Source organism: Ziziphus jujuba, chromosome 7 (genome assembly GCF_031755915.1).
Source record: "Ziziphus jujuba cultivar Dongzao chromosome 7, ASM3175591v1".
NCBI classification, from domain to species: Eukaryota; Viridiplantae; Streptophyta; class Magnoliopsida; order Rosales; family Rhamnaceae; genus Ziziphus; species Ziziphus jujuba.
Window position 1 is genome coordinate 4,354,468 of NC_083385.1, and position 15,611 is coordinate 4,370,078.

At 32.7% G+C, this 15,611-nt stretch overlaps 2 protein-coding genes and 1 pseudogene across 2 annotated transcripts; 2 read left to right on the top strand and 1 right to left on the bottom strand.

Moving 5' to 3' along the window:
* The first annotated feature begins 1,831 nt into the window (after positions 1–1,831).
* LOC125423684 (protein FAR1-RELATED SEQUENCE 5-like) lies at positions 1,832–3,088 on the top strand. The gene is made up of 2 exons (XM_048478539.1): positions 1,832–2,219; positions 2,328–3,088. The coding sequence occupies exons 1-2, from the start codon at positions 1,832–1,834 to the stop codon at positions 3,086–3,088; spliced, it is 1,149 nt and encodes a 382-aa protein (XP_048334496.1).
* Positions 3,089–3,135: 47 nt separating this feature from the next.
* Positions 3,136–4,582, top strand: LOC125423685 (protein FAR-RED IMPAIRED RESPONSE 1-like). The gene is made up of 4 exons (XM_048478541.2): positions 3,136–4,044; positions 4,183–4,257; positions 4,383–4,448; positions 4,556–4,582. The coding sequence occupies exons 1-4, from the start codon at positions 3,136–3,138 to the stop codon at positions 4,580–4,582; spliced, it is 1,077 nt and encodes a 358-aa protein (XP_048334498.1).
* A 6,775-nt stretch (positions 4,583–11,357) lies between these two features.
* Positions 11,358–14,318, bottom strand: LOC125423917 (putative expansin-B2; annotated as a pseudogene).
* Positions 14,319–15,611: the final 1,293 nt, after the last annotated feature.

Genomic DNA, 15,611 nt, shown 5'->3' on the forward strand with positions numbered 1-15,611 from the left:
GGCCCAGGTTAGTAGACGTTGATGTCCAAGGCGAGATCGACATCTTTCCGTTGTGGATAGTTCGAGGAGTTCTGTCTTTCTTCATTTTTCTATTTCCTGTCCTATAATATTTCTTTCTTTCTCTGTTGTCACAACTTTTATTTTCGTGTTATAACTCAAATGTTCTGTATACTATATTGGACATTATTAAATATTGTATTGCATGGATCCCTTGTTTATTATTTATGAAGTGCTGTAAATTGGTGGAATGAATTGTACTAAGGTGGGAGGAATAAGGGGACATCTTTAGAAGTTCGCTTTTCGTATAGGGAATTTTGGAGTAAGTTCAACCTTTAAGGGAGATGCTGTTGGATTTTCTTGGAAGGTTCGGTAGGGTTTTCCTGGAATTAAGATTTGTTTAGAATTCCTGTGAAGAATTTTGGACGGATCCTGACAACCAGAATATTAATATACAAATTTGTGCCTCTAAAACTTTTTTATTTTAAAATAATTTAATATTTTGTATTTTTAATTATTGTTTTTTTAGTCCCTTTATAATTTAAATTATACAAATGTTTTCCCTCTCTTCTTTCACCTTGTCCAAAGTTATTTATTTTTTCCATTTATTTTGTTGGTTTAATACTTTTTTTTTTTTTACTTATTTATATAATTTTTTGGTTTATCTATCACTGCTCTCCAATTAAATTATTTTATCTAATAGTAATGCTTATCTACAATTTCATACTAGTATAATAATTATTTTTTATATGATATAAATTATATAATTGTTGCTTAATTATTATTTGTATAATATATATTTATATATAATTATAATCATTACAATTAGTTAATAAAAAGGAGTAATATAATTAAAACAAAAATATAATTATTTGTTTTTTTTAATAATTTTTAATTTATTTTGGTTGATTACTTCCTAACAAAACTAAGAAATTTATATATATTTTTTAGAGTAATTTGAAATGAATTTTTGTGACTATCCTAATTAGCTACCCTATGATATATATATATATATATATAAAGCATTTTTGTGTATTTTTATACATATAGCATACACAAGGATGCCGGCCTCACTGTGGATGCAATAATACAAACGATCAAATCCATGATCAAACGATCAAAAATAGTATGTCTTTGAAGTGAAGTGACATGTCCATAGGCTTGTTCTTTTATAATTTTCATCAACTGAACTACAAACACACACAATCTTCCTTTTTTTAAGGAAACTGAATTTTCATTGGTTAAAAATATATAATGGATCCAATTAGGTTCATTTGAAGCCAAAATCCAATATGCTCTCTTAAACGATCATCGTTTTAATTGTCCGCTAATCGTGATACTTATTAGGTATAGAAATTGATTAAAATCAACATTTTATGTGTCTTTTTGCTGGATATCTGGACCACCCTAGCTCACTATTTGAACCCCAAATAGTATATCAACATTCTTGATTATTTGCTGGAGTAAATTTATGTAATTATTATATTCAATATTGATTTCAATTTTATTTATATAATATTTAATCTAAACAATAGAAAAAACATATAAAATTTAATCATATATCTTTTTCATTTATGTGCTTCGTATGGTAATGCATTCATAAGAGGGTTTAAAATATGATATTGCATTCTTGCTATATTCTAATATTTTATAATAAATTAAAATATTCTAGTCTTTAAAATATTATTCTTTTTTTATTTTGCTTTGATATTATATTTTCTTTTAATATAATTAAGCTTGTCATATATATATATATATCTATTTATACCGTTATTTTTAATTTTTATGATTCTAATTTTTTTCTTTATGATATTTAATTATAGTGCTGAAGATCATGGATAATGATAGTTATGTGAGTAAAGATATTAATATGTCATTGGAAGATGAAGATAAAAAAGATGAAGGAAACCTAACTGGTCAAGAAAAAATAGAAGCGATTCATTCTAAAATTTTGGATGAAATGATACCAAAAGTTGGAATGGAATTTAAAAGTGAAGATGAAGCTTATAACTTTTATAATGCTTATGCTTACAAGGTTGGTTTTGGCATTCGAAGGAGTAAGGGACATAAAGATCAAAGTGGAAAGATGAAAAATAGAACTTTTTGTTGTTGTTGTGAAGGCTTTCGGGAAAAGGATAAACGAAATATTAATGTTAAATCTCATCGTGCTGAAACAAGATTTGGTTGTTTAGCTAGAATGAAAATAAATTTGGATCAGACTGGTAAATATCGTATTACCGATTTCATTGCCCAACATACACATGTGACATCAACTCCCAGTAAAAGTCATTTGCATAGGTCTTAGAGGAAGTTAACTTTTGTCCAAGCAGCTGAAATAGATATAGCTGATAGTTCAGGAATTGCTCCTAAAGCAAGTTTGGAGTTAATGGCTAAGCGAGTAGGTGGATATGAAAATCTTGGATTTATTCGTGATGATTACAAGAATTACTTGAAAACGAAAAGAACAATTCAAATGAAGGTAGGAGAGACAGGTGGTGTTTTGGAATACTTACAATCTATGCAATTGGAAGATCCTTACTTTTTTTATGCAATACAAGTGGATCAAGATGATTTGATAAGTAATATTTTTTGGGCAGATGCAAAAATGATGATTGCGTACTCTCATTTTGGTGATGTAGTTAGCTTTGATACAACTTATAGGAAAAATCAAAGTGGTCGACCTTTTGCTATGTTTCTAGGGGTGAATCACCATAAGCAAACTACTATATTTGGAGCTGCATTATTATACGATGAAAGTGCTGAAACATTTATCTGGTTGTTTGATACTTTTGTAAAAGCAATGTCAGGTAAAAAACCAAAAACTATTCTTACTGACCAAGATCCAGCAATGGCAAAAGCATTAACTTCTCAATGGCCAGTAACATGTCATCGGTTGTGTATATGGCACTTGTATCAAAATGCAGCAAAACATCTTAGTGGAGTTTTTGCCAAATTTCGAGAGTTTGCCAAAGATTTTAGTAGCTGCATATATGATTACGAAGAAGAACAAGAATTTTTTCTAGCTTGGAATGCAATGCTTGAGAAATATGTCTTAAAGATAATGATTGGCTTATACGAATGTTTGATTTGAGAAAGAAATGGGCATTGGTTTATGGAAGAGAGACTTTTTGTGCAGATATGACTACTACTCAACGGAGTGAGAGTATGAATAATGTGATTAAAAATTATGTCAGCTATCAACATAATTTATTGAGGTTCTTTGAGCATTTTCAGAGGTTAATTGAAGATCGTCGTTATGAAGAACTAAAGGCTGATTTCAAAGCGACTCAAAGTACTCCATCGTTATCATTTCCAGTTGAAATTCTAAAAGATGCAGCAAGTATTTACACCCCAACAGTATTCAAGGTGTTCCAAGATGAGTTATGTAAGGCTTATGATTGTGCTATGCAAATATTTGATCATATTGGGACAGTGACGGAGTACAAACTTACCAATCATAAAAAACAATTTCAGCATACTGTTAGATATGATTTTTCTGATAACACAGTGATTTGTAGTTGTAGAAAGTTTGAGTTTACAGGAATTTTATGCTCCCATGCTCTTAAAGTTCTTTCTTCAAAGGATATAAAGAAAATTCCTATACAATATATATTGAAACGATGGACAAAATCTGCAAAGTTAGGAAATTCTGAATTTGTATTTGCAAATACAATAAATGAAGACCCTAAAGTAAGTTTGGCAAGACATTATAAAGATCTGTGTAGATTGCAAACTCAAGTGGCAACGAAGGCAGCAGAAACAGAAGAAACATATAAAATTGCAAGAACTGCTCTTGCTAAGATTTTAGAAGATGTGGATGCATATTTAAAAGACAATAATATTGGAAAATCCATTTCTAAAATCGTAGAGACTACAACCGTACCAAGTGCTAGTGAGAAGATTAAAGGAATTAAAAATAAGAAAAGAGTACGGGGAAAATCTACAAGGCCAAGAAATGCTCTTGAAAGGGTGCGAAAGAAGAAAAATGTTGCACTTGGAGAACCATCTCAGCAACAGTCACATGCTAGTGAAATAGCAGATAATGATGTAAGAATTCACGTTCAATTCAACAAACTTAGTTATTTCAATATTCCATTCAATGCGGTTATAATTATTATTAACCAAAATTTTATCTGCGTTATTTATATTAATATTTAATATATTGGCATATATTTTCACTTGCAGGTTTCTTCTAATTTTAATAGTCAAGATCTATTAAACTTGCCATTCAACATTGTGCCTGGATACCATGATGATCAAGTAATACTATATTTTTAATTACATTTCATCTTTGTGGTTCATGTTTTATTTTTTTTATGGTAAAAATTATTAATATTATTTTATTTTCTTGTTTTTTATATATATTAAAATATTAAATATACTAGGTTCGTAGTCATGTTGCTTCAACAAATTTGATTCAGAATACAAGTATGTTGAATCTATTAGAACAGGTATTTCAAAAGATTATCAAATATATATATATATAATTTTTATTTTTTATTTTAAAGTTTGCATTATTTTTATAGGAAATGACATGTATTTGTGTGTCTTTCTGTAGGTGCATGCAATCCCCCAAGAGCACTAATGTTTCGGATTCAATGACAATTATATCATTGATAATAACAAGAATATATAGAAGTTTGACACAGGGATATAGAAACATTGAAAATAAGTTTTATATTATTTGTTTTTACTATTGAGAATAAGTTTTATATCATTTGTTTTTACTATTTAAAGCACTTTAGAAACATCTATTACATTTTTTAAGAGTTAAAAATAATATTCTTTTATATATATATATATATATATATTTTTTGATGAATAAAGTATTCTTTTATATTCGATGATAGATGTGTTTTGTTAAAATTGTAAATTGATATTTTTTTATATATAACATAACAGAAAGAAATTGCTGCAGTGCCTGGTAGAAAGAAAAATAGAGAAAGAAGCCTTAATGGCTGCTGCTGCTGCACGGTAGAAAAAAAAAAAAATAATTAAAAAAAGTATAATAGTTAGAGTGAAGACTAGCAGGGGATTGCACAAAAAATAAATAAAAAATAAAAAATCAGAAAAAAAGAAGAATGATTTAGGGCTTTTTTGAAACTTTAATGAGTGGGATTCTTTTGGTATAATAATAATTAAAAAATATACAAGTTATAGTTAAAGGGGAGAAGAACGGCAAGAATGGCACAATAATAATAATAAAAAAAAAGAACAGAAACAAAAAGAAAAAGAATGGTAGAGGATTTTATTTTTAAATTTTAATAAAGTGGGCCCAATTGGAGTTTTGCAGCCACAAGAAAACTTCTGTTAGTATAACTTAACGGTGAATAACGTGAAAATAAAAGAAAATATATGATAATATTTTAAATGAAGTGTAACATCCCACATCGGTTGGAGAGGGGCACGAAGCGGTCTTTATAAGGCTGTTGATACCTCTTCCTTTAGGACGCGTTTTGTGAGCAAAACCTTGAGGTCAGGGGGGAGAGAGGGTGTGAACCCTGGGCCAAAGAGGACAATATCCTGATGCGGATGGTCTGGGCTGTTACAGTGGTATCAGAGCCAGTACTCGGATTGGTGTGCCAGCGAGGATGCTGGGCCCCAAGGGGGGAGGATTGTAACATCCCACATCGGTTGGAAAGGGGCACGAAGCGGTCTTTATAAGGCTGTGGATACCTCTCCCTTCAGGACGCGTTTTGTGAGCAAAACCTTGAGGCCAGGGGGGAGAGAGGGTGTGAACCCTGGACCAAAGAGGACAATATCCTGATGCGGGTGGTCTGGGCTGTTACATGAAGTGTCAATTTTTTATTAGTGGGACAGAATTGGGGACAGAGTTTTGGAGACAGAAGATCTGTATCCTATATATATATATATGTATATATCGCGTACCCGATAACAAGCTCCACAACCATTGCCGTTATTGTATAAAGAAGGGCCTCTGCTGATAGCATTTTGTAGAAAAGGGGATTCTCTACGGCATAACTAAACCCACAAGCTCCTCCTACACAACATTTATAAAATTAATAATATATACTTTCAGATTTATTAAAAAGAAAAAAAAGAAAGAAAAAAAAAGGTTAATTACCATCACTAGGAAAAAAAAGGTTAATTACCATCACTCCCTCCACCACTTGGGCTTCCATACCACGTAGCTCCGCCCTACAACCACTGCCTAAACGCTTGATCAGCATTTGAGATATTAAGAAGCTTGGGATTGAAGCCTTTGCACGATCCAAATAAAGAAAAAATAAATGTTGCAAAAATAATAAAAGAGAATGGAGATTGAAGAAGACGAGCCATATGACGACCACAGTCCTCAAAATATCGATAATTAATTACTTGTGGAATATATGTGTGCTAGTACTGTGTGATATTTATAGAGTGAGAGATATGGCAGTTTGTACTGCTGATTAATTGGTTTCAAGAATGGCATTTGTCATTAGATATTTTGAGATCGATTTTAATGAGGAAACCAACCTATATTTCTAGAATTTTCAATTCGATAATTAAAATTAACCCAAAATAATATGAGAGAAACATTCTCGATCATATATATATATATAGAGAGAGAGAGAGAGAGAGAGAGAAGCTTTGACAAAATGCATCACATTTAAGACTTACCATGCATAGGTATAAAGGAAATGTATTCAATGCGAAGTTTAAAGAATTTAAAAAAAAATTTAGATTTTAGAAGAATTTATAAATCTTTATAAAATTCAATAGGTTTTATATTGTATTTGTGAATATCTAATGAAATCTATTATATATTTCTAAGATTTTTCAAAGAATTTAAGAATTTTTTTTTTATTTTAACAAATATTTAAGATTTTTTTATTTTTATTTTTAACATGGTTACAATGTATTTTAATTTAAAAAGGACAGGATCGTACCAAAATCTAATCTAACCAAAGATGTTAAAAAATACTTGGTGATGTATTATTGGTGGTTTTACAACTAAATCAAGCCAATGAATGCATCAAAGTATCTAAGATTTGATGTCCCATATATATTTATTATCATCGTCCATTTTTAGTTAATATTAGTAATAAATTCAACTGGAATATTGCTTTGTATTAATTAATTAATGTAAGCACAACAGCTATAATCCCATAGCCATATTCATAGTCATAATACATGCTCCTTTTTTTCTACTTTTTTGGCTGAGGAACATTGTATATACTTGCAAACAGAGTTTAACTTTGGCCGCACTAGTAATTTTTTGCCATTTTAAGTATTTTTTTAATGGACAACCACATCACAGTCCTTCCTCAAACTCGGATCCATGTAACTCAAATCTTTTTCTGTGAAAAGGGCTTCTACTTTTGGCAGAGACGTGAGTTTCTATGAACGCCAATATATCAGCTTTTCATTTCATGAAGCTAATGCTTTAAGCTGGTTTTGGGTTTTGACAATTCAGGATAAATGCATCGATGAATAAGAAATGGATAGAGAAGAAAGTGAGGGCTAAGGGCAAAATTGAAATTGCAATGCTTAATAGCCGTGGCAAAATTGAAACTCTGCGTGGCAACAACGCTATTTACGGTATATTTTCATATTCGATCGGGGCCCACATGCTCAGTTCCATTGGATCCATTTGCATAGCCGCATGTGTGTTATATGACTATATCCTTTTGCGTGGACATCATATTCTCCAAATTAAAATAAGGTTTTGGAATGTTTAATTGGCAAGGTAAAAAATAAAAAAAAATAAAAAAAAATTAATGAGCAAAACTGTCTAGAATTTTATTCTTTTTAATCTAATTAGGAATTTAGGAGTAGTGAGAGAGATTTTAAACTAAGTATTAAAACTTTATTAGATAAAGAATAATTCATTTATTTCTCAATTTCATTATTATGATATTATGTCATTTAATAATTTTAGTTAATTTGAATTTGTCTTCTAATATCTCATTCAGTCCATGTTACGTGTTAACAATTTTCCCAAATTAATAAATAATGATTAGATAATGTACAAAGGGAAGAAAAAAAGAGGCATGTTAGGACTCGTCCAAAATTACTCACCGGAACTCTAGATAAACCCTGATCCCAGAGAAACCCTACCGGACTTTCCAATGGAAAATCCGGCAGAACCTCCCTTAAGGGTTGGACTTACCACAAATTTCTTGCACTGAAAATACACTTCTATATACATTCCCTTATTCCTCCCACATTACTACAATATAATTCCACAAATTTGCAGCACTTCAAAATAAATAACAGTAAATTAGTGCATAATTAATAACTAAATGTCCAATACAGTATACAGAGCATTATACAAATAAATATAAAATTAATACAATGTCAGATCAGGAAGCAATACAAGATGAAGAGGAAAAAGGGAAGAAATGCTTCTTAGACTTTCGGCAACGAACTGAGACGTCGAGTTCGCCCCGGATGATCAACGTCTCCCAACCTGGACCTAGGGGAACGGAATTTAAAAATATGAGATGCTAATTATCTCAGTGAGTGATTCTATCTACTGTACAATTATAATATTAATAACATAACAATAAAAGAAACTTAATTAATCGATATCAAACAATAAAAAAAAAATAATAATAATAAATAATAATTAATTGAAAATAATATTTTATCTCAAAACCCTCACGATTCACTTGGTTGGAAAAGTTCCCCATTTGAAACATTTTCGTAAAACCCAATCTTTTATGCCCCACAAATCAAGTAATAATTAATTTAATAAATAATTAAATAATCCAAATACCAATAAAATATAATGAAATATAATAAAATAAATTTGGAATACTTGCATGAAAGAAATATAACATAACGGAAAAACTTTCAATATATCTAATTCATAAAATTTGATTTAACAAACTAAAATAAACAGTATCAGAAATATAATTTAGATAATCATAAATAAATGATAAAATTAAATGCACTTAATTTAATACAATTTTTAAAACCTTTAGGATTTGAAATTTTTATCTGAAAATTTATACTTGACGCACCACACCATATACCAGTATGCCCTCCGATACCCAGCGTCCCGAGCACCGTCCGGCAGGAGGTTAAAGAGAGAAACTTGCATACGGTCACTTCGGCGTCCCGACAGCGCCGCTGCTTAAACCGTCATCCCGGCCATGGAGGGGGGAGGCTTATGTGCACCATATAAAACTTGCCTGGCTTCGGTCCAATGGCAACTCACGGAAGACATTATAACTTGCGCGTTCATCAACATATACAGTACAGAACACCAATACTGTATGAGTGCGTCTAAAATAAATAATCAAATTTTATTATAAAAAAATACGTAATTTTTCCAAAATTCACCGTGGGAATTATACCATTTTTCCGAACTCAACCTCCCACATTTTTCTTTAACATTTCCAGCATAAATCCACCGATAATAATATACAAACAATTTTCTTCCAAAATCATAAAATCAATCAAATAATATTCCAAGGCATAATTATACAATTTGAAACCACCAAACTTAAACCAATATTTCCTTGAAATATTTAAAATCAAATCATGCCCAAAAATAATATTAAAATCCAAATACAATTAATTAAATGAAAACACCTTGCTCATGCGTAATAAATACAATTAAATCACAATTTCTTTTAAATCCCAAATATATTTTTGACACCCAAATATATATTAAAACAACATACATTGGCAATATAATTTAGATGGAAATTTCTCTTAATATCAAATACATAAATATATTTACCAAATATTTAATTATGAAATATTTCGACAATGAAATTTGATAATAATTACCAAAATCTCAAATTCCTTAAAACCAAAATATTTTATAATGCATAAATATTTAATTCCATTCAATTTTGGCACCAAAATTCAAAATATAAATTTACTAAATATTCAACACATCAAACATATTTTTCAAACAACCAATTTACACAAAATATATATATTTTAACATCCCAAAATAATTTTGAAGGTGGGTCACTCACCTGGAGCACGCAATTAACCTAAAATCCTCCATGGGATCAATTCCACGACACACACGTGCTCCTAGAACAACAATTCACACACAGTCAAATAAAATAATATTTTATTCGGGTAAATAATACCCGGTACCCGGGGGGTTAAATACAAACGTTAACCAAAATTAACGAATAATATACCAAATCGAAGCTTGAGTGACGAGGATTACAAATCTGGTCTTACTTCCCGGAGATCAGACCGATGGTGGCCGAAATTTTGCCAGAAAACTCTCGGCCTTTAGAGCCTCGATTCTCCCAAACCGTCGCAAATTGGAGGAAAAGGACTCCGGATCTGAGTTCAAGGGGTCAGAATTAGTGGGGAGCGACCGGAGACGTGACTGGATACTCGCCGGAATTGGATTTTCCGACGAGCCGCAGAGACCTACAGGAAACCATTGCCTCCGGCGGCGCGTCCGATGGCTGATGGTTGAGATTTTCGAGAGTTTTGTAGGTTGAAGAGAGAGGGTCTCAATGGGACTGACGATGACAAGAATGGAGGCTGGAATGAGAAGATTTTGGCGGTTGAAGAAATCGGCATCGCCGCCGAAAAAAGCCCCGATCCGGGCGCGTCGCCGGTCGGTTGGCCGTGAGATTTGGGTGGCCGGTCGGAATTGAGGAGGCGGAGGCAGTGGGGTGGCGCGTGTGGCCCTCCGGTGGCCGGACGATGGCCAACCGGTGGTGGTCGATTTTTCTCCCCCGCTCTTGTATTAAATCCACATTTATTTGTATAATTCTCTGTATACTGTATTGGACATTTAGTTATTAATTATGCACTGATTTACTGTTATTCATTTGGAGTACTGCAAATTTGTGGAATTATATTGTAGTAACGTGGGAGGAATAAGGGGATGTATATAGAAGTGTGTTTTCAGTGTAGAAAATTTGTGGTAAGTCCAACCTTAGGGGAGGTTCTGCCCGATTTTCCATTGGAGGGTTCGGTAAGGTTTCCCTAGGATCAGGGCTTGTCTATGGTTCCGGTGAGGAACTTTGGATGAGTCCTGACAGATTGTAACATCCCGTCCCGAAGTACAACGGAAATTTTCCAACTTTGGTCGAGGTTGACCGTTAACCGTTGATAGTTGACCGAAGGGGGCAAAAGTTGACTTTTGACTCGGATGAAATTCTAGGTTGATTGAGGTACCATTACAAAGTACACATTGGCATGAGTTCATAGACTAGTAGCACATTGAAAACGGAGCTACGGTTTAAAAGTTATGAGCAAAACAAGTTGAGGTCCAAACTGTCCAAGGGGTGCCGAAGTTGACTTTTTATTCATGCAAAGGTGAGCTTTGACTCATGTATGGTTGTGAAGTACTCATCGATACGAGTCCGTAGACTAGTGGCACGTACGATTTGGACATGTAGTTTGAAAGTTATGGACATGCGAAGTTTTCCAATTACCGCAATATTTTATTCTATTTTCGAATTATGCATAGTACATGAACAGTGATGCCACATGTTGACATCTTAGAAGTCCACGTGGGTGAACAGTGCCACCCATGATGGCCTTAATCCGGTGTGAAAAGAGGGGAGGAGAGAGAAAGAGAGAGGAGAGAGAGAGAGAGAGAACCACCGTCCGCCGGAGTTGCAAACTTTTCCGGCCGAATCTTGCCACACGCGCTGGCCAGGCAGGAGCGCCTCTCCATTTTCGGCCAAACCCCAAAATTTCACGGCCAACAGACCGGTGATGCGCCCGGATCGGGGCTTTTTCCAGCGGCGACGCCGATTTCTTCAACCGCCGAGATCTCCTCATTCCAGCCTCCATTCTTGTCACCGCCAGTCCCGTTGAGACCCTCTCCCTTCAATCTACAAAACCCTCGAAAATCTCAGCCATCAGCCACCGGAGGCGCCGCCGGAGACGACAGTTTTCGGAGAGTCTCCGCAGTTCGCCGGAAAATCCAATTCCGACGAGTACCCAGTCACGTCTCCGGTCCCTCCCCACTAATTCCAACCCCCTGAACTCAGATCTGGGGTCCTTTTCCTCCAATTCGCGACGGTTTGGGAGAATCGAGCTCTAAAGGCCGAGAGCTTTCCGGCGAGATTCCGGCCACCACCGGTCCGATTTCTGGGAAGTAAGACTAGATTCATAATCCTCGTCACTCAGGCAGCTCACCAAAAACTCCACAAAGGAAAAAGCCCTATTTTTTATTTATATTTAATATCATATTGCGTGAAGACAAATCCAAGTCATGCTAATAATTTGACTTTTTTAAAGTTAACCATGAAGAGCAGACTGTAATTACCTACAAATATATATAGCAGAACGACGTAATTTATGTAGCAAAGTTGATAAATGTATTACATAATCCAGTGGGGGAATATCTAAACAACGCTAATGCGTGATCCACTGCAATTTGAACAGGCTACATTTTATTTAATTTGTTAGTTTATTTATTTGTTGTTATTTACATTTGATGATTTTATATATATATATATATATGTGCTTTAAGAGCATACTGTAATTACCTACAAATATGTGTGTGTATATATATATATATATATGTAAAATAGAGAGACATAATTTAGGTAGCAAAGGTGACATCAGATGTATAAGTTTCACCAGGCTTCCAACCATCGGGAATCACGTTGTTGGCCACAATGGTGTTGCCGGAGTCTAACCCCGTAAGGCGAATCGAGTAGGGGGCCTGTAAAGCGAAACCAGCGTCAAGTTTCCAAACTTCACCCCATTACTGCTGCAAGGGAAGCCATGAGTCTGAGTCACCGGCTTGTTTCAACTCCACTGAACCAAGGACACCGTCTCCGTCTACATATTTTATGAAAGCAGCAACGTAGTATGGGTTAGACCCTGCGTCCACTTGAAAGGTTATCTTCTTATCGGGATAGCTGCATTTTGCTCTGGACATATTTATATATATACGTGTATCGTTAGACACACCATAAATTTTAATTTTTAATTGGGCAAAATGAGATAGAAAATTCTGAAGATATAAAAATCAAATCAATAACTCTTTGTTGGAGAATGAAACAGTGAAAAAATCAAAATTAAGCATAATAATAATAATAATAATAATAATAATAATAATAATATTCATGCATTCCAATTAAAAAAAAAAAATGACAATTGGCATCTTAAGGTTGAAATATTTGATAATAGGGTACAGTAATTACATGGGCTCACTCTGGTAAACGCCCCATGTATGTGAAACATCTTCTTGTTAAAAGGTGTTAATTAATCATTAATAAAAAGAAATCATTTTTTCATCTCCCTATCTACAAACAAAAAAATACTTGCATATAATGGTGGCGTTATGTTATCCCTTACCATTTGTATTAATCACGTAGATACCAAATTAACTTATTTATCTATAATCATAAATAAAATATAATAATAAAATGAAACAAATAAGCTATATAAAATATTTATTAAATATTCATTTATAAATAGTATGTTATACCACATCATTTACATAATATGATAATTATATATAAATTTTTGCCCAATGTATAAATTACCTTTGGTACTGAATCTCCAGGACTCCAGCATTGCGTAGTTGATCAGCCTGGCCAGGAAGCGCCATGGCTCCAAAGGCAGTACCGCTTAAATCAAAATGAACAGCCCCCGAAACGCAACCTGGGCACTCATCGGTTATAATCACTATCACCGGTAGCTCCAAGCATGCTGCGTTAACACTTGCTGTGCATTTCACCTGAAATTCGGGCCGCACACCCATATATATATATATGTATGTGTATATATAGTTATATATATATATATATATATAACACCAAGTTAATTACTCTTGCCTTTCTCATTTGAAACTAACAGAGTTTATGTTACAAAATTAATGAAGTATTGCACCTGGTAACAAGCTCCACATTCTTTGCCAGATTTGAACAACGACGGACCTCCACCCGTTGTGAATGAAGAGAACGGTGCTTGCTCTACAGCATCTCCATATCCACAAGCACCCTATATTTACAAATAATTAATAATATATACAAATAATTAATAATTTAATTAATTAAAAATTATAATAGAACAAGTATATATAGGCACATATATATATATATATATATATATATATGAGGCTGGTTAACAGTTGAAGAATATGGATAAGTATATTTTGTGTCCATTATGGAATTACCGTTACTTCCAGCACCGTTGGCGCTTCCATACCAGGTTGCCCCGGCTGGGGACCAAGTGGATTGAGACTCATTTAAGACATTATAAAAGAGCTTGCGTTTGAAGCAAGAACCAGGGTTATAAGAAGAAAAGACAAAGCTAGTAGCGTAAGGATAGACCACGAATGTGAACGCGCAAGAGCCATAACTAGTCAATCACTAGTGCTAATTCGGAGACAACTGTAACTGGAGCCTGTGGCAATTGTCTTGCTGCAGGCTATTTTTGTTGATGAACTTGTGGATAAACAGGTTGGTATTTATAGAAGGGAGAACGTGAGACTTCATTACAATGCCTCCAATCATTTAAAGCCACGTTCCTTTTTCCATATCTCAAGCCAATCGATATTTAGGTCTTTTTTATTATTATTATAATATCGAAAAGAGAATTTTAGTTTCAATTTCCAATTATAAGCATTCCCCTTAAAGGATTTTAATATCTTAGCTGAATCGATGGTAAATTTGCAGATATTCTTTCCTTATGTTCATTAAATTCCCTCACTAAGCGTGCCTTATAGATTCACATCTTTAAAATCAATAATGCTAGATTGATTAAAATATGAACCAAATTTATTTAAACAAATAATATAGTAATATTTAATTGTTTATATGTTTTAATTAATTTATCTATCTAAAAGTTTATTTATTAATGTCTAAATTATATTAAAACGTCCAACAACAATATTATGTGTCATTTAATAAATATTTTGATGTTAGTAGCATTACTATCTCAATATTAGCTAAGGCCGAGGGTTAAATATGTGGACCTATAGTAAAATACATTCATTGACATTAGATAAGCAGTCCTAGATCTCTCTCTTCTTTTTTTTTTTTTTTTTTTTTTTAAAAGAAAAATCGTATATATAATATCATGAATATTACTTTTTTATCTTTGAAAATAAATTTGTGACCCCTTTCAGGTTGTAAATTCCTTATACAGCTTTCTCCATTTTTGACTTTATTTTATCATTTAGATAGGTTGTGGTTTCCTTTTAGATTAAAAATTGTTGTGATTAAAAAAAAAAAAAAACTTAAGTGATTCTATCCAATCCAATAGCCCAAATAATCTCTACTAAAAATGGTATAATTATTTTTATCATTGATTGGTAAACTTTCATACTTTAATTTTCATTTTTGTTTAAATTTTCACTTCTATATTTGTATTTTGAATTAAAATTGTGGTTAATAAATATAGTTAACTAAAATCTAAAATTTGAAAATGTTTTAGTTGAATAAGAAAAGAATTATTAATAGCCTTTACATGTCATGTAAGTAGTTAGATTTTGTGTCTATCATGTGTATATAATGGCTGTCTTCTCGATATGTTTTCTAGATCTATTATAAATTAGTACATATTCTTTCCTTATGTTTAGGAAAATATTTTAGGAATGTAAATCAGGTTAGATTTAAATGATTTACAACAGACCATGTGAGCAAATGTAAATTAGGTTAGATTTAAATGATTTACAACAGACCATGTGAGTGTCCACAACATAAGGAAAG